The sequence below is a fragment of the Arctopsyche grandis genome, chromosome 5, assembly GCF_051622035.1.
Source record: "Arctopsyche grandis isolate Sample6627 chromosome 5, ASM5162203v2, whole genome shotgun sequence".
In the NCBI taxonomy this organism is placed as follows: Eukaryota; Metazoa; Arthropoda; class Insecta; order Trichoptera; family Hydropsychidae; genus Arctopsyche; species Arctopsyche grandis.
Window position 1 is genome coordinate 6,573,269 of NC_135359.1, and position 21,626 is coordinate 6,594,894.

General features: G+C 35.2%; 1 protein-coding gene across 5 annotated transcripts in view; it reads right to left on the bottom strand.

The window, feature by feature from the left end:
- The window catches only part of ct (homeobox protein, cut), a 144,798-nt gene that overhangs the window by 109,086 nt on the left and 14,086 nt on the right, over positions 1–21,626 (bottom strand). For 2 of the 5 annotated variants that reach the window (XM_077430793.1, XM_077430790.1), the window contains exon 3: positions 9,812–9,862. The exons of the other annotated variants lie outside the window; for them this stretch is intronic. In XM_077430793.1, coding sequence (XP_077286919.1) covers positions 9,812–9,830 — 19 coding nt within the window. In that variant the 5' untranslated portion in view covers positions 9,831–9,862. The remainder of the gene's footprint in view (positions 1–9,811; positions 9,863–21,626) is intronic. 5 annotated transcript variants of the gene reach the window in all.

Consider the following 21,626-nt stretch of genomic DNA (forward strand, 5'->3'; position numbering starts at 1 on the left):
TGTATGGTAAAATTGAATCCGAGATATCATAAAAATAAAAACGAACAGGTAATGTTTGAATGGTGCGTCATATTGTATCTGAACATGTGTCCAATTCGATCTAAAATTACATCCAATCTGTCAATAGTGTCATTGTGCGTTGACGACTCGTAATGATTGATCATTGTATGCCGATTATGTATTCTAGGAAGCAACGAGCTCAAATATAATATATCCATGTTTGCTAAAGAGCAAGTTCAATTGAAATTGTTCTCAAACGAGCGTGTTACAGTATGTGTGTGCTTTGTTGTGCAAAGATTAAAACACTTGATCGAATGTCGAAACAATAATTATTATCGACAGCGGAATGGAGAAATAATGGAACGGAAACGTAGCAATAATAATAATTTACAATGGATTTTTTTTTTTAGTATTTCGGTGTGATGTGGCAAAACTTCCAACGAATTCTAATTCGATAAAAATGTGATAAAGACGTAAATTCATCATTAAAACCCGCTTTTTTTTGCACGCTCGCTCAGATAACTTAAATCTAGAACAATGAACAATGAACGTTCTTGATCAGAAATCAGACCGTTTCGACATTTGAAATACATATATACATACATATATATTTATAAAGAATTGCTCAAAGTATTCAAAGATTTAGCTCGACTATCTATTAATTGGATTTCGGCATATTTCCAAATTACAGACACACAAACGCGTACAAAATCAACGCTTAAAATAAAACCGCGAATTGTAATCGAAAAAAATTGGAACAAGCCAAATACACACGTCTAATTAATTCGACAAATTTCGACCACACTTCACACTGTATTTCCGCTAGTCTGAAAAATACTGATACTTGGGAACAAATGACATATTTCAAATATCTATAATACAGAATTTGTCAGAATAGTTTTCCATTAGAAACAATTACATTTTATTAGACCTGTATTTACATATTTGGTCAATAACTGCGTGTGATTCGGTCAGTAAATAGATGATCAGTAAGTTATATTATCAGTCATTGACTGCTTGACTATTTAATGTTTGTCAAAAAATACTGAAATAATTAGCAGTTTACCTACTGACCGATCATTTTTAACTACATATATAGTACACTTAATTTTCATTTAGTTACTGACATTTTTTTAATATGCGTCTTATTATTGAGTCACAAGAGTATTTCAAAATAAGGAAAGATTTGTTTAAATCATAAAACTAGAAGCTTTTCACACAAATTAAGTACATATATTACATATTAATCATAAAAAAACACATTTATATATGTACATATGTATGTATTTAACATTCATTGACCAAATTTTTTACAAACAGACGTTTTCGTAACAGAACAAATTGAATAATTTTAAATAGCCACACAATTATCAATGTTTCCTTTTGTAATTTGCACATGAGCAAAATTACACTATGCATATGAAAGTTCTATCAAACTATTATCGTAGTTCTTTAATGTACGAAGGCCTACTTCCACTGCTCAGAAAAGGTGCGCAGACGCAACGATCAGTACAAGATCCTGTGGTGCGCATCTTTACATTGGAGTGGGGGTGAGCCTTCATATGTAAAACATCCTTCTACCGACAACAACACGTTCCACAGTATGAAAAGTGGACGTCCCATAAGCAAGCTCTAATCAAACAATGATTTTTTTTTTGTATTTTCTTATAAATTTTCAACATAGACATACAAACGATCAAAGCAATCGTCATATTCATACATATGTATATACATAGATCGCTACATCAATCGATCGTTCGCCGATTGAAGGGGTGTACGCCGTACGTGCAACGAGAGCCGGATGTGACGCGGTGATTCCCGTTCAATCAATCAGTCTCAATCAGTGTACGATGCGAGAGAGGGACGCCGATAGCCGGCTCGCATAGCCGCGTCTCTGTCTCGCGCGCCGATCACCTAGCGGCAGCGTTCAATCATCCAATCGTCCGCAATCGTCCCGGGAAGATTTGTCACCGCGGCGGGAAGAATCGTCCACTGCTAACGCGACGGCAGGTGGATCAATCACGGCCTACGTGGACTAATGCCGGAGGCAACCCTGATTAATCTGCCACGACCACTAGCCGAAAATGTACATTTGAACTGACCCAAGTTTCGTACAACGCACACACGTGCTCGATTTCGGACTGTGTTGCTTCATCGTGACACACATTTTCAATGTATGTATACCACTTAAAAGAGGGCTCATCTGGTAGTTGTCCCACTCCTCGCTATTCCCTAACACTTACCGCAGAGAATCAATCAAAATCGATTGCATTATTTACGAACAATCTATTAAAATATGTATTTTTCATTTGAATTTTTTTCCACATTTAATATCATATTATACGGCATATTGTTTATATAAAATATTAACAAGGCCTGTATTATTACTATGTTTAATTTATTTGATTCAAAAGAATTTATTTAAGCCACAAGATCAAGTTAAAATCAAGCAAGTATTCGCTTCTTAATAAGTCACATACCGGTACAATGAGATCAAACAATGAGCTGTAAATAAAAAGGCAGGAAGACTTTAGGCCAATGCGAAATTTTAGATACTCTTATCAATATATAAATAGAATAAAATGATCAAATATACCACGTAAAAGAGGACTCTTCTGGTAGTTGCTTCTATTCATTACTTCTATTCTTCGTAGATACATACTGCTTACATGATATAATGAATCAATATATACATTTTTCACTTGGATTTTTTTTTCCATTTTTAATACCACTATATGCTGTATACTAGTATCAATATATGTATCAACGATGATTGTAACATCGCCAAAATTATTTTTATATTGATTTAAAAATTGTTAATTCGAGTCATGGCGTTAAGTTAAAATCAAGCAATTGCCTGTTCCTTAATACATTGAATACATTCGATGAGGTCAATACCAATTCAGCGCCAATCTTTATACATATGTAACCTTCTCAATATTTTAATATAATCAAATCTGAAGTTGAAGCCGAATAAATTTCAAACTTTAAAACTTAAAGTGCAAAAGCTCAAATGATTCCCATTGTTATTGCGGAGCGATCCGATCGAAAGAGCGGGATTTCGGGAAAATTGGTCGGTTTCGACCCCATTCCGACCGCTTTTCCCCCGACTTCCTGTGGCGGACGTCCCTGGAGGGTTGAGTTGCGGAAGGTCCAGCCCTTATTGGCACGAGGTTAACCTTAAGTATCCCAAACACTCAATCGGGAGGGTATCGAGGGGAGATCTCCACGTACTTCGAACGCGTCCTCACGGAACTAAATCCCAAATCTCTGCGGTTTACCCGAGCCGGTTAAAAGTAGCCAGTTGCGAAAACATTTACACAAACCTTTATATAATCCATACACATCAATACAAATTGACTTTTAAACTTCCAAATAACATCGTCTCTACACGCAATCAACCTGTTACGGTAAATGGATATAGAACAAAGTCCACCAGCATCTCGATCGTATGCGTAATAAACAGCAAAGGGACAAAACATCAATTGTCCCGTTCGCCAATCAAGTAATTCGAGTTAAAACCGTACGTACGGCTGATTGAATTTATTGATCTAATTCTAAAAGCGTAATCTAAAGATCAGACACTGTGAGCGCTCAATATTGAATCAATTGTACGATACGTACGTTCGTATGTCGCTGATGGGGCAACATACTCCTAACCCTTCGACGACCACACGAATATTCTCCCGACATTCGGGATACATTCGTCAGCATCCTACACACACGCTCATCTCCCGGTACAAATCGAGTAAATAAAACGGTTATCCAATAATCGAGCGTGGGGTCTGATTGAATGATGCCGGTGCGTGAATTCGATATGCCATTGTTGACCACTTGACCGGTTTATCACTAACTAATGACCACCCATTACCATCCGGGTAGCTCTGTCCACTCTTCCAAAGCCGAAAAATATTCTCACAAAAATGTAAAACAGCCCGCAGAGAGACACAGATGAAAGCGAGTTACAGATTAGCGTATTGATTCAAAGTTTCGGATTAATTGAGTGAACGGTCAGCTGTTGCCAACTAAATCAAAAACCCACCAACAGCTGAACGCTTATACTTATAATATGAAAGAACTTGTCTATTTTCGATTTTCACACATATACATACATACGTAGGTATGCATATCTATACATTAATATATTAACGTGCATATTTTCAGTTAGAAAAAAATATATACAGATCGTGACACGCTTGCGCAGTTCGTCAGTCATCGAAAATAAACAAAAATATTCGTGTTCTCGTTCGATTCGGTCATAAATCGCGCGAAAAGGTTCCGGATGCCTCGCTACTTGTCAACTTAAACGCTTCAAAAATAAAATACATGTGTTTATTTATGAATGAATTCGTTACATTAATACGTATTAATATGATTTATTTGGATAGCACAAAGTCGCGAGTTTTATACTACTTCTAAATATACCGATTCGAGATGAAAGAGATCGGTGTAATCTATAATAACGTAACGGCGGTAGCTTACTGATGAAATTATAATCGGGAGATATCCAGTTTTAATAAAAACATAATATAATACGGCACATTATGAGCTTGGAATCGAATATTACAATCCCTGACATTATAAAAAATAACATAAATATATTCACGATAAAATCTTGAACTACATAGTGAAGTGTAAACTTTTAACATCAAAGTATTCATATATGCATGAAATACACATAGATATGAGACTTTCAGAACTAATAATAAAATAATTACAGAATATGATGACTATTGGAATCAAATATGATGAATCATAAACATTAAATATAATTTTCATATTAAAAATTTTGGCACGGTGTGAGTTTTGATACAAATCCCATAATATAATAAAAACTAAGTGATGATAAAAAAATTTCAGAACTATAATGTCATAAAACAGATTATAATAGTTTAAAATTAATAATGCTCATAATAATTTTTGACTTTATAAAAAAAATTAATAAAATTCAAAACAAGACTTACAGTATTAAATTTAAATTTTCATATAAAATTTAGTATGATTAATTTGATAAAGATTATATTATATATGAAAAAAATAATCAAATGATTCGTTGAACAAATATACACATTATAAACACTTTGATTAAAAATTTCAACGGTTAGTTATAACTAGAGGTAGAATAGTCACAGTGCTATCCATTGTTCCATTGTTGTAAATCCTTTGTAAAAAAAGGCTCGGCAAACCTTTAACAATGCATTTACAACCTTTGAACAATACGCGGCACCTTCTGGGTCCGGTGACTAGTTATAACCCACTTCTAAACTATCGAATTTGTGCCTCCATCAAACGTGAGAAAAACGGGCCACATTTCCTTCAGCGCTCGCTCGAATTTCCAATAAATACACACGTCGCAAGATTTAAAAGCTCGTAAAGCTCGCCAGGTGTTTCGAACCAGTCCGTTCTAAATTCGAATTAATTAATCGATTATTTTTACGCGTGTCGCGACGCCTCAGAACCACTTAAGTAAACATTGCGACGAATCTCCACGTACAAGGGAGAGAGAACCGCGAGTGAGTGTTGCAACAAGACGAGGCGATTCTCAAAGCTCCATCGATCCCGTCAAACTCGAATAAGTAAATAAAAAAATAAATAGTGAGTTCGGCAGTCGGCCAAATACGTCACAGAGCGACAAGATAGATGGCATTCCTGCGATTCTCTGCCCGGTTCGAAAGAGAATTTAAAAGTCTCCTAGCGTAAATAAGCGGGACTCACTAAACAAATATCGAGGTGACAATATGAATTGCAAACATGTGTACTAAAATTAGTCGGTGTTTTCTTTCCGATACTTAATTGACTCTCGGGCACGTCGGCGTTACAACAAAGTGCTTATGCCAGACTAAAATCTGCCATTATCCTTTATTTGAATTTTAATTCGCGATTCGTTCGTTGGAGCCGTCTCCAAAACTGTCACCAAATCAAATATTTGCACACAAAGTATTCCGTCGATCGTAAACTTCTATAATTGGCAGGTGTTTAAAGTGACGTATCAGAATATGGACATTTGCTGATGAAACGGTTTGACGTTTCGTTGATGGGATCGATTCGATCGAGGGGTGATTTGAACGCGCCGTAGTTTGATAGCGCTCCGCGGATCGATGGGAACGATGCCGTAAGGGCAAGAATCCGCGACGACATCTCTACTATTCGACATCCGACCGTGAAGGGCAATTACACGACAAAAGAGGACACAAGAACAGCGACAGTCGACGAGTGTGAGGGAAAACGACCTATAAACACGACCGATGCGCGTTTTGCTCCAGTTTTGCCGGGGCATAGTTCTCGAACGACCGCGGAATGTTGGACTCGTTTTTGCCGCCTTTTTGTTATTTCATCTCATTTTATTTTTTCCAAAGCGAGATCTCATTGAGCGGGTTAAGTGGACATTGCAAATGCCGGTGTGCCCCTTGCGTCTTTCCTTTTCTTCTTACCCAACGGGATTCCGGAGTCGGGACGTGACTTTCCCACCTCACGAGACCGGACAACGATACATGTACGTATACATTTTTTTTTTAATTTACGTTCACCTCTCGAATTCATTTCAATCAACGCAATTTAAAACGAATCGCTCGATGATATTTTAATTAGTCGAATTTTTTCCGCGCCGATAACCGATCAAAAGTGAGAGGCGCATCTCACCGAAGCACCCCTTAGAATCGCTTTTCTAAATCTTCCGATCGAAAACAAAAACAAAACACAAAAAAAAACGTAAAGGAAGCAGAAGAGAGGAATACCTACTTTACAAATAAACGAAAGAAGAATGTCTCTATCACGGCCACTTTATTCCCCCTCCGCGGAATAGGAGAGGCGAAAAAAAAAAGAAAAAGGAGATTCCCCGAAGGAAGTAGGGGAACGGGAATATATCTTGCAATCTTTACCTCATTTCAGTGGGGACTTTATTTTATGGGTTACCTATTGAAGGCGAATCCAGTATCAATATCCGTGTTCGTGACTGGGGGAGTGAATTGCCGCATGGACACCCTGTATCTAACAGATACACTAAACAAGGAGTTCTAGATACTAAAAAAAAAAAAACTTTGAACACTCTATAGAGTAAATCGTATAAACCCCAAACGAAACTCTCACTTTAAGAAAAGTTAAAACAACGTGTCAAGAATTTAAGAATACGACCTTTTCCAAAACTTTTAGCCATTGAAACGGCTGCACAAATTGAATGTGTCTAAAATTCAATGATACTAATTCAATGTTAATCTTTGAAATAAATACTGGCTGTATCAGTGAATCAAAAGATTATTTTTCGTATTTCGATTGGATTTAAAAAGTTATTTTTGTACACAAATTTCGTCAAGGCAATTACTATAGCTCTGTGTGTGATATTTTTCCCGGGAGTTTTTCCCGAACCGAGCGTGGATTTATTCGATTGGGGGAAGCCGATGATAGGGGGTGACACCTCGCAAACTTCGACAGAGCTTTTTTCCTCGTTTTATATTCACTTGTCGAAACGCTCCATTGAAGATGGATGGTCGAATCTACAGGTTGTTACCGAACCGAATCGGTCCATCCACGAGCAGCGTATTCTAAATTTACATACCTCGCAAATTGCACACAGATATCGGAAGCCATTCAAAAAAACTACTGGATTCATTTCATGAAATACGTGCACATTCCGACGCTATAAAAGCGCATTCGAATATTGAATTACACGATAGAGCAGATTCGAGGAATCCCGTTCCAGTATCAAAAGTCACATTCAAAGGAAAGAAGCCGTTTAAAAAACCGTGTTTTACGTTTGTCAGATCACGTCTTTGCCCCTCTTAGTTTAGCCGGTCCCTCTCGAGGATCGGATGCCCCGCTTCTATTTTTATTGGAAACGATTTAGACATCTTCTTACCGATACGACCACCCCAATCTACCCTCCGTATCGTTGGGGCGTACTTTCCTCTGCGAAGAGGGATGATGTTTTTTTTTTACCACGAGGTTTTAGGGCTTTTTCCTTTTCGGTGCGATACCTTGTCTTCAACCGCTAAGGGGGCGGGCGAGACACAGTTTCGCAGACAGGATGAGTGGTGTTTGATCGAATTTGTATTATTGCCCTTTGAAGGGGGAGAAAGTTTCGGGTCAAATTTAAGCTTCCCTTTGCCACTTTTCTCAAGGAGAAATCTAAACAGAATAAAATGAAATAAAATCTTGCTATGATAGATACAACGTGCATTCAGTGCACTCAAGGTGACGTTCATATAATCACACTTATGTATGTACAATGGCATATATGCAGGTATAGTAGATGTTATCGATAGGTCGATCGTCAATAACAATCGACGTATAGATATATCTTCACACAATTAAATTACCTTTAATAATATAATACGGCAAATTAAAACAGATAAACATCAAACGTACGTGCGATTTAAAAAATGATGCATTTGTAAATTTAAAGCGAAAGTTATTTTGTATGGCGACTTTTGATATGTGAAAATAACTCGCGAATATATTTATGATTTGTATACAACACTTCTTTTAAGTTGTCATATGTAAAATGAATGAGAATATTATACTAGTGATTTATAACGCATATGATTTATACACATTTTTTACTACTTACAAACACACACACACACATAAAAAGGAATCAGTGAGAAATATCTCATTTTTGAAAGGTATACAAACTCGAAAATTTATTAAAAAATTTTTTAGATTAATTAATTTCGCGGTTTCAACTGATTTGCGCGCTCTAACGTACATTTCCACACGACGCAAAGTGGTCCCACGTTTCCCGACTTTCGCCTCTGTCGAGACAAATCCCTCGAGGACCGACCGAGAGGCAAAAAATATATTCACAAACGGGCGAACCAAAAAAAAATAAAGTAAAAAATGCTAGAATGCGAACAAAATGATAATTAATATTGGAAAAGTGTGGAGCTTGCGGACGAGACGCGTTCGCGTGTGTGCGCTTTTTTTTTTACGTCAACCCTCCCTTTTTCCTCACCACGGGAGGTAGAAAGGGGATGGTGGTGTTTTGTCTTCCTCTACTTGCTTTACCATTGCTTTGCTCATCCCTACATGTGGAGTCTACGAGAGGAAAGCTCTCACTCAAAATCCGAAAGCGCCTCTAAACAAAAAAAGCTCGAAGAAATTCACACTAAAGATTTATTCACCTAATCGTATCAAAAACAAACAACTATAAATGTATTTTTTTTAATATTGCACGATTTTATAAGCCACATATGCACTGTGCTGTGAATCGAACCGACTCGAAATTTAACTTTCATGCCAAATTGAATATTTTTCATACTACATTATTCAATATTATTGCGCCGTTCATACGCGTAAATATTTGGCAGACGAAAGCACTGTAAGCAGAGAATAAAAAAAATCCGATTCGGTAAAAGTGGTCTGCATTGCACCCACCCACCCCCCCAATACATACATACATACATACATTCACGAACATCCCTCCGATGATGGGGTGGGCCAAAAAAGGGGGTGGTTTAAGCGTGGGGATTCGAACCCGTATATATCTTAGCGGGGGTATTTTTTTATCTCTACCTGCTTCCCATTCAAGGGAAAAAAGGCTTTTCATTAATTAAAACATTAAAATTCGCTCCGTAAGCGCATGATGTATGCGGAAACGTATCCTTTTATAAAATTTTCTATCAGATAGATTATTGCCATTATTTTATTTTTTTATTTTCGGGAGCACGAAAGAGGGGTTACCACTTGTGTTTGTGAAAGGGATTTGGATTCAGATACACGCGTTTTCATAATGACCCCTTTCGAAATAATCTATTGAATACATTCGTTGAAATTAAAAAAATTGCACGAACAAAATTTACAAGCCTTCGATACTCACATGCTTCGAATATGTTCATAATGTCGAGTTTTTGAATGCATGTGGAAATACCTGGAACAATAAAATATGCATATTTAATACATTCGTAGACGTTTTTCAATATACATATGTACAAAGGTTCACATGTAGGAGTGTGTGTATGAGGACAAGTTTTACAGAAGCCGTGTATAGTCCACGGTTACCTGACAACAGACGGATATCTCGATCCGATATTAATAAAGGAATGTCAAAGGAAAAAAAACTAAAAAAAAAAATCAAGTCGATCGGAAGGTGTGCGGAGGCGCGCAGCTTCCAAACTGGCTATAAGTCTGACTCGCATGCGGGATTAGACTGTGGTAATTATCGTCGATCGAGTGTAACAGCGACAGTTCAACGGTTTAACTAAGCGAAACCGCTTTTGGTCAATTTAACTGCAGTTAATTATTTTCGAACGAATCACTACCTACTAAGTTCGATTTATATCTTGCATCGCAGATAAACACGCTCGGAACGCTCATTGTGTCTGAACTTTAGGGCTGTCTATACATACATCCAAGATCACACTGAGATTTAATAGCTTTCGTAAAAAAAAAAAAAATCACAGAAACGTGTCACGGCTTATTATTAATACAAAACTCTAAATTTCAAACGACCGACGAACAACATTCGTACAAATATAGAATTGAAATTTATTCCCCACGGTTATTCGAAGATTACACAGAAACACGCGAAAACTTTTTTTAAGTCGTAAATTTGTCATTGATGGAAATAAACACACTTATTACACCGTGAAAAAGTACTATTTATAGTATTAAATCACATTTACAAGTGTATTTCTACTAATAGAATCGTTGAGGTTGAATCGTAAGTTCATCTCAATTTATATTCCAAACGTGACGGTAAGATTTAAATATTCCTCCGCACTTTACGACCTATCTCAACAATATACAATCCGATCAACCAACTCTACATAGTGTGTTTTCGAGGTTCGAATGATATTACACGTGAAATGAAAATAAATTGAACCAGTTTGGGCGAGTTGCGAAGGAGCGGTCCCGCGCGCATTAAAATTCAAAGATAAATTCCATTGGTCCATCTGTCACAATGTGTATATTTAAATGATTAAAGACATATGTGCGGATGCATAAGCAATATATGATAATAATAAAAATACACAACAGTCAGTGCCCGAGAAAAAAAGTTTAATAATGACGACGACAAAAAATAAACAAACAAAAATCAATACGACGCGATGATGCTGCGGAGTAATTGTGGGAGGAGTGCGCGCACCTAATACCCGGGTCGAGACACTTCTCCGCAACAAAACCGTGTCATTTATTTAATTTGTCACCGGAAAAGAGTTGCCGGTGTGTGCACGAATATAATATACGAGACTGACGGTAGTGTGTTGACGAAATCGATGCGTTTTTATATTCGATGCGACGGCATTGACAGGTACGATTTAATTCGGTTTGCTCGGGAATTCGGTTGGCCACCGGCCGAAAATTTCAGTTTTTGAACGTTGAAATATCAATTCGGAGAGGCGATAGATAGTTTATAATGGCACTCGAAATAAAATGAGCTGAAATGCGACGTTTAGAGCTTCGGTGAAAGTTATGAATAGAGAGAGGCGACTAGAGCGCGCGTGTGTGCATAAAGTTGCGCAACTTCATTATAAATCGCGTCAATTTATAAAGGGACACTCGAATGGGTATTGAAATAAATTTCAGACTACGGGCTTCATGAGATGAAATACGGACGACATAGTAAAAGTCAAAATTTCCACTTAAAAACAGACCGCGTTGAACGAATACGCATCGTTATAAATTCACCGTGTGAAATTGCCGCCATAATAGACAATTTCCTAATTTTTTTATATGACAAATGTAAGTGCATAACTTTCGAAATCATATATAAACACATTCAACTATATATAAACCGCTAATTTTGACCGTTAAATAAACAACAACATTTATAAAAAATTATAAAACGGGATACAGTAAAACTTATACGGGAACAAAAGTCAGCTCGAAAACACATGTGAAGCAAAATGTATCGATTAAAAACGACAAATCTATTCGCATTGTGTTCTGCATATTAAAACTATCCATATTTAGCACGAAAAGTGCAAAACTAAAAAAAGCCAAACATCGATATACATATGTACTGTCTCGTTCGACAAATGAAACGAGAAATTTCGACGAGCGTCTAAATGTAAAGCGGTCGATTTAATTTAATATAAAACAAATTGATCGGTCTGTCGGCCTCAGATACGCGATAAATGTAACAGGATGTGGTTTAAAATGTCAAGATGAAAAATGGCCGATTCGTACATATGTACATTTGGTGTGCGCGCGTGTTCTATGCGTTTCTCAAAAATATTCCTATCATCACACGAACCGTCGAAATCGATCCGAATATTATAACAAATCTTGTATACATATATACAAATCGGTGGTATGAGAAGCTGCGGTGGACCGATGGATGAATCGGAAGGGATGCGTCAGATAATGGAACGATAATGGATGTTGTAGGACGGTCGGAAGAATTATCACTTCGGCGAGGGGGAAAAAGGGGTGGCGAAGGGTATTGTGACACTCTGTAGTCTTATTATTCACCGTCACTTGCATATTTCCTAAATTCGTTCAACTCATTGTAATCACTGTATTGTATTTTATTATCTATATTAATCAAATTACACATATTCAAATTTAATGTGAAATATTCACATCGTATATAGGCATATACATATGTATGAATGTATAAGATGTCACTTTCATGTAGTATTATAATACGAGTATACATATATAATATTTAAATATATAATTACAGACTTACATAAAAGGTCTAGACTTGGCATAATAAGCAGTCTTGCGAATTACGAATATGTTTCAGAAAGTTTCAGCAAAACACTCTCGATATATCGAAAGACTTGATGTAACCAAGCAAATAAACAATGAAACATTTTTCAAATAAAAAAATAACAATCGAATATTTATATTCTAAAAAAATTGGTTATTGAATTTTAAATAATTTAAATATAAAAAAATAATGTATGTATAGTGTGATTTGTATGATCTCGCACAAATTTAAATTCATGTACTAGAATATAAATATAGGTTGTATATATCGTTGGATTATATGGAGTGATTGCGCAATGTGCGATGAAAATGATGCATTATAAATAAATGACATATATTTACATGTGTATAAATAAAATTAAAATTTCTTTAGAAAAAAAGTATTACAATTAAAAAATACACATATGTATGTATGTACATATGTGGTAGATATTCTTATTACGTATGTTTGTATTTTGTAATAAATTTGTCTCCCATTCATAAGACCTATTGGATCATATGAAGTGACTGTAAAGAGATATCAAAATAAAAGTCAAACTTTTTATAGATTATATTTAAAACGCTTAGCCAGTTTTCATATGTTTTAAAAATGTAAATTTATTAGATGTACATTTATGCAATCTGATGAATTATACTATAATTCAAATATTGTATTATCTAATCGATGGTAATTTGAAGATATGAATTCAATTGTAATCATACTTTCCCATAGATAAAACAAAGAGCGCAAAAAAAAAAAAGTGTAAAAACAAAACAAAACAAAAAACCTCAATCCGTACAAGCACTTATTTACAACGTGTTATTTTCGATTGCAAAATCGCGTTCGGGTTTAATCGAATGTGGGTCATTTTTGCTAACGTTTTGTCCGCAATGACGATGATGGCGCAACCGTGGCCAAATCCGAGATCATCAATTACGGTCGTCGTCGTGCCTTTTTATCATTACTACGCAAATTACGAAAAAATTCGCAACCAACACGGATTCTACAGATTTACGAACGACGTTGCGCGCGTTAACCCCTACGCTGCGGCGAGACGCGATCGAGTTTCAATGAGCCGGCATCAAACATTCCGTATTGATAATGATTCGAAGCTGGAGATGCCGCACAGTGGGCCCTTTTGTTAGCGACTCTCGTAAGTGGGTTTCGTTTGTAAATTGATAAACAAACATGGCTGCGGTTCGGGTCCGCGAGTCCGTTCACCCAGACGAGACGAGTCCTCGGATACTCGAGGCTGGGTTGCAATCTCAATGCATTCGCGAATAGCGGTGCAACCGCTCCCCAAAGTAAACATTTCACTTTGACATGTTCAAATTCAGTTATTGAATGCTACGTGTGCAAGTCTGACACTAGGCACTGCTCCTGAATCTTATTCCATTCGACCTATAAGCGTACACGTAGCTTGCACAACAATATCATGTAACCAAAACAACACTTGAATCAATTCATGATTTTCAATATGAAAACAAGGTAATAATATAATATACTGATATTTTATAAGCGAATGACATGCTATCTAAAGCGGAACATAGAGTTGGTTGATTAAAATCTACGTCGGACAAATTTACAGATTTTCTAAAAATTTTACACTCGATTCGTAAATTCGAGGCTAGCGTAATATTTGGGGATTCTGTAATGTAACCTCGTATATGAATAACAATCAATTTAATATTCCAATACGAAAAAAAAATGTATTGAATAGACTATCGAGTCCTCGATTGTATTTTCTATGCCCCAAATACTGTCATTTTCAATTGAATCGTGATGATGTCATGTAATGCCATGTTCAAGAGTACTACAGTTATAATTTAATTAAAATAAGTCCATATGGGGTTTCAATACGCGAAATAATTACATAAATACTTGTCACCTTTGTAATTTTGTACTCAATTTACTTTTATTGCACTATTTATTCTAAGCATAGAATGCTAATGAGCTATTTTTCTCGCGGCAACTATGTATGTATGTACTTATTATACAGAGCGAACTTACAGGTCATAATCGGCACATCTCAATATCAATTACGAGGAATCGAGATAGTCAAGGGTGCTCATTAAGAGAAATTCAACCCCCAAACGCCGACGGCAACGTATTTATAATCCGTTTACATAAAAGGTTAGAATGTTTTATAAGCGGAACGCAGACAAAATGGAAACCTCAGACAAACATGAGAGTGCAGACAATAACCACAGACGTACAATAGATGCAGCGCAGACAATTATAGACACAGACAGACAAACCGACCGAAAGGGTGGTGGATGGGTGGGGTGGGTGGCTCCAGGGGGCGTAGATGGGTGAAGGTTTTAACCCTTTGAGTTTGTTTCGTCGTTCAGTTCGATACCCGTCTCGGACTTTTCCGCAAATAATATCACAATCGAACCCATTGTGTTCCGTCAGATAATAGAATATTCGATAACATTAGACGAATCGATTCTTATTTATAATAAGCACGGTCGCATAATCTGATTTGCATACACAAAAGATTATGTAAAATTATTCAATCGCCAGTGTATATGTTAATATACACTAGGCTCGAATACATATGTGTATATGATTTTTTTTTCGGTTATAATTTAATGGCACGGAAAAACCTACGTGTATGCAAATTTACCACCGAGCAAATATTGGAATATCTAACTACTTTCAATGTTCGAATTTATAATTAATTGTCCGTTTTGTGGATGTCTCCGCGAGACGTAGATATTGAAGATTCTCGAGTGTGTAAGGCGATACTCTTGATGCAGCATCAGAAGCGGTGGCTTCCAAAGATATCCATCAGGTTTCAAACGCATGTTCAATGAGTTGAGTAAATGGTGTCTTTATATGTATGTAGATAAAAAAATATATCGGTATTTTTAAAACGATCGGACGGTGTCAATCAATCATGTTTAATTTGTAATGAAGTTATGCTGAAGTAGTTTGTGGTGTGTATGTTTGTCGGAAGCTTTATAAATCAAACCTGTAAAGCTACCATTGACAAATTGAATAGAATTATAAATAATTTGAATACTGAGAGGCGTTTTATTATAAATGTTGAAAATTTTGTTATGTAACTTTAATTTTTTACATCGATAACGGAAAAAATCACAAAAACCAGCCATTTTTAAAAATTTTTAGCATTATATGAACTCTAACTAATATTTTCTCATCTTCAAATTTATAGTCAGAAGTTTCTTAATTGATTTTGAATATATCATACGATACCTGAATATTATTTGTAATTAAATGGTCAGATAAGCGTAAACACAATAAAATGTTTGCAATTTAAATTAATAGGAAAGATAAATAGAATACCTACATATACATATAAGGAAGAAGACTGGTTCTTTAAAATACTATTATGTTTTTGTGTAAAGCTATTCTGGCTTGATTTGCATTTTATAACTTTGAAGTCTAGCATATATAGCACAATACTAAAAATAGAAAAATTGCCCAATTCAAAACGCTTTAAAAACTAATAAAACAATTAAAATTTTTTTTAGATGTTTTGATTTTTTGTTACATATGTACCTTAAGTAATTTCTGTTACATATTTTCTGTAACATACCTTATTTTAAAAAGTTTTTAAAAAATGTTCTAAAAATTAAATTAAATAAACAGTAAAATATAATAGTAACTATTGTGTTCGAAATCAGTTATTAGAATGAGGAATTTCTCGCTGTTTAATAAGCATCCTTGTAGTTTCTCACATGTGAGTCTCATAAGTACATCCACATACGTAAAATATATTAAATGTCGATTTAACGATCGTACTGGCAAACTAGGCGATTGCCCCGTATTTATTTATATAATTTTACAATCCTTAATTATCGTCATAAGCGATACACTCGAAGGACGCAGGACGACAAAACGCCACGTTATCGAACAAATAAATAATACCCAGTCGAAGGACAATGGAGTCGAAGTCTAAGCAACAAATCACAACCAATTGGAAACGTTTTATAGTCGATAATTGCGCTTTATTGTTTCGTAATTATACCTAAACGGCGTCGTCTCTCCGCAGGTGAATCGATAGAGTCGTAACAGAGGCGAAGGTTGCACCGATCAACTTAAGAAAACGAGTTGTGGAAATAAATTTAATACCTTCTGAGCACAACCCCTCGAGGGATTGAAATGTTAGGAGACAATACAGGCCATGCGATTAGGTTGCAATTAAATTAAATTAATGTATATTGGCAATTAGCAAGTCTTAGGTGTCATAAACATTACTATAATGTTGCAGTCGGACTATTTAAGAATGAATATTTGCACTCAAGAATGAATTGATCAATTTTCATTTAATTCATAATATCGTTGATACATGTATTGTTTCAATCTTCACCTCATTGAGACTAAAATTACATATACGGGTATTTTAGTTTTAACAATTTAGTTTTGCCATTATTTATATAAATAAAAAAACCTAACAATTGGTTTAAAACTGTATATTATGAGAAAATAAAATAAATTGTAGAATAAAATATTAATTTATGCAGGTGCATGTATTTAAGTAAGGCCATAAAAGAAATAGTTTTTAATATAAAATGTCAAATTTAATTACATATTAAATTACCTAGTAAGAAAGCTATTTCTATAATATTTACACATTATTATGGATATATAAGAAGCCTTTCTAATTTGGACGGTTAGTAATTCGATCTACCACTTAAAAAAACATTGAAATTTATATACATACATATGAGGAAAAAAACTTATGGAAACTTCAGTAAAAAGTATGATAAATATATCGATAGTGTAAAATCAATGAAGTTTTCAAATGATATGTAAAGAAAAATATTTTGTATATCCAAAAATGCACTATTTACCCAGTATTTCAGATCAGCTTTAATATACAAATATATACATACATGCATTTTGAATTTTCCATAGAAATATTATATCGTTTACCGCAATACATAATATGAGGAAATTTCAATGTCAATTTCTCAGAAGGGGAAGAAATAGAATCTTAACTACAGCTATCACGATCGGCCCACATGTATCATAAGAACACATTATTGAATACGTTTCGTGACGGTCCACAATAAAGATGTTCCGTATATAAAGTCTTTTGTTACCCGACGTACAACTTAACTGGTCGGTATTTGAACACAATACATCCTAGCTATAACGTTCGATGACTCACAACCGTAATAATAATCGCGTAATAATTTTTATACAAAAAAAAGAACCGACCAGAACAATCCGTACACCGAATGTGTAAGCCGTAAGGTATCGAAAATGAAGATCGATGGGGTAAGGCAACAAAGGCTGATGTTTCTCAGTAATTTGTAGATAAAATGGTGCGGAATGAATGGTTCTTTGGGAGATGTTGCGGGACTTGCCTCCGTTTTAAACGCGATCGGTGAATCGGAAAATTATACTCCTATATGTATATGAAAATGGTAGAGATATCCCCACTTGCGGCATTTTACTATATGGTAATTTTCGAGATGGCATCGATTTTTTGCAGAGAGCGATTGATAAATAATTATACGCGGTCAATCGTTACGTTTACGGCACAATGAATTATTTAAAATATATATGTATATATATATATATATATATAAAAATCATATAACAAACGGAAATATGGCAACGGATGTGCACAATCGACGCGTATCCGATTCGTTCAATCGTGAAAAATAATATAATAAATAAATTCTCACGGAATTTTCAATTCAATGTCAAAATATTACACTAGAATGTGACATCTGTGTGAGATCGCGTTCGTTCAATTGCGACAAAATTTGCATTCGATTAAAATTTTTTTTAATGAAATTTCGCTCAAAATACTCAAAATAATACACGGCTTCGATTGGCAGTGTATAATTATTTTTTATATTAAAAAATGTATACCAAAAAGCGTATACAAGATGCAAACATACGAAGGGCTGGGTTACGATTCATATGAGTGGCATCTATTGGACATTTAGCCAGGACAACAACCCCTCAATATTCAATCATCCCTTAGAATAGATTTTCGCGAATTGAATGCATTGATTGAAATATTTGATACGAATTTAAATATTTGCCCAAATTAAAATAAAACAATTTATTTAAATAAACAATTGGCATATTTTTTTCAGTATATCCATATGATATTTTAAATTGATATTTTCCTTTTCATAGTCGATAGTATACAGTACTGAGACTTTGAATTAAATGTTTATTTTTTAAATATAAAAATTAAGTCATAATTCGGTATATATGGAAGTATAACTTATGTCAATACAAAGTGACTGATTGATTGTTTTTTCTTTGGGGTTCTAATTCGCAAATATCGGTGCAAGGATGCATCTAAGATGACGTTAGGTGCCGGTTGCATGCCGGGGTTCTATTTATCGTTCCTTGGCCGGTTCCCCGACCCGAAAAACTTCGCCGGGAATGCGTGGGAAAATACCGGAGATGGGCCTGGATTTCGTACACGGAGCCGGAATGGATGAGCCACATCCATGGGAATCGAATCAAGAATCTCTTTAGGCATCGGGGAATCGATCGCCGTTTGGCGAACTTCCTTTTCGTTTTTCACGCGTCGCTTACGCCGTTCCGGAACCGGACGAATGTGTGAACGAACTTCGTAGACACACATTTGAATACATCTATGAGTACATGTGTGTGTGTGTGTAAAGCTGTGTTCGTTCTGGAAATTAAAAATACGTAAGGCTTGATTCGGACGATCGTGTCGAGAATTTTTATTACTCACATCAAAGAGAGACGGTCGGACAAAAAAAGTCATATTTCGTACACTCGTCACCAGATGTCGTATCCTTAATGATCGACCGGAGAGAAGCCGCCGCCAGCGCTTCTCAAACTTTTACAAACACTGATAAGGTCAAGGTTAGAAGTCTATCAAAGTACATATTCATTGGTGTCATCTTAATTTCGGAACAACGAGTTTCCATACATATATGTATCTGCATATTGTATTTTTCAATATCAAATAAGCTTCACAATAAATAAAAGTAAGGAAAATTATTAGTTTTCAAAATTGTAACCGTCGAAATTCATATTAAAATATTCGTATAAATTCAATTTTTAACAAAAATGATATCGGCTTTTTGGAATTATCTTATTTTGAACAACGGGCTTTCGGAAACTTTTGATTTTTAGCAACAGATTTCCAGAAACCCTCGAAAAACCTAGGATGACACAACTGGGAATATTAGAAAAGGAATGATTGGTATAAACAATTTTTAATAACGTACTAGATAAGATTAGAATTAAGCAATGAAATAATTTAGTGGAAATTACTGAAATTTAATCAGTAAAAATCTGGCATTGAACCGTCTCAAAGTTGATAGAATTGAATAGGAAAAATCAAACGGCGTATCTGAAGAATGGTTGATATAAAATCGTACCTTCTTAAAAATTGAGTGGAATAAAATATAAATACATATTGTACAACTTATTAAGTATACAATTATAAAATGAATAATATATATTTTTGAAAAAAAAGTGAGGAATGTAAACAAAGGAATGATTACACATTACGTGGAAGACGAATTAAAAGTTTCGGGGTTGGCAAGTTTGACGATAGTAGGTCTAATCGATTGTTTGGCCTAATCGATCCGGGTTGTGCTCGTTTTTTTGAGTGGTCGGACACCTTTTTTCTGTTTGGCCGCGGCCGCTGATGATTTTTTAATGATTTTTCCCCAGATCATCGGCCGCCAATCGTCATTTGGTTCGGTTATTAGGAAGATCTGTCATTAACCCTCGGGCGTCCGCCGCGCGAGATGACCCCCACCAAATTTATCTTTATTATTACGATACTTAACTATAGACCGCACCGAGTATAAATTCACATACATATATGTATACTTACGAGCCTAATTAATTCCAAATAAAAACATTCGATACGATTGTGCAATCCGTAAAACTAATAACTTAGTCATAGTCGACTCGTCAATTGGTGTACTCAATTTTACCTGTCGACGACGTTTGCAATGCAACACCGAAATTGACCTGTGTCAATTTGTGTGTAAAATCGCCAGGGCTCGTCAACCTTCTTGAATAACTTTCAACATTTTATCTCTTCTAAAAACGTATTGAAATAGAAACATCCCATTGAAGGGTTAACAATGGGTGTGAAGCGGACGGATCAGGGCCGAATTCCACGTTCTTTCACAGATTCGATACGTAATTTTTATTATATTTTCTTCTTATTATTAATGTCCCTTATGCAGCTCATTTGCGGCACAAAAAGCGATTTATCTGTGCGTTTTTTGTATGAATTCGTGTTATTTTTTTTTTGCCTGTAGCGGCCCGAACCCCGATGTCGATTTGCGGTCTAATGAGCCGGTCACTTTTATGGGTCGATTTAATAAGAAATATACCGCCGGCTCTTCTTCTACTACTTCTATATCGTCGTCGTCGTCGTCATCATCATCATCATCAGTTTCTCTATAAAGGATATTTATGTCCACTACCAAATTTCATTGGCCGACACGGAATCGAATGTACTTCGCATTCATACACGGCAATTTCTTCATTATTTTCGAGACTTACAGAAGACCATTTATGACTTGTACCGGCATTAATATAAAAACTTCATCGAGTCTTCATTTTTTTCTACGGCCATTCCTTTTGTAGCAATCAAAGCTGTTCCGTAATCTAATAAATTGAACTCGCTATAAAATGCCTGCCTATTTATTATATTTACACTTTTTTTAATAAAATATGTCATTATGATTAGTAACTGTTTTTTGCAATGTGAAATTTTCTTTCGAGAAAAAAATCTAATATCTGTCATCAGCTAATTACGAGTAGTAATTCTAGTAATAATAGAGAGTATGTAATTCAAACGATCTATAATTTAAATTTCTAAAGAAAAATCATCAAGAATAGTTTTAAGACAAGATTTAAACTATGTATCATCTTATATTTGACCTATCAAAATATTGATTATAATATAATTTTGCTAAGAAATTTAAATAATTATGTGCCTTGACAATGATTCTTACTCGAATTTGTATGTAGATATATGCATGTACGTACT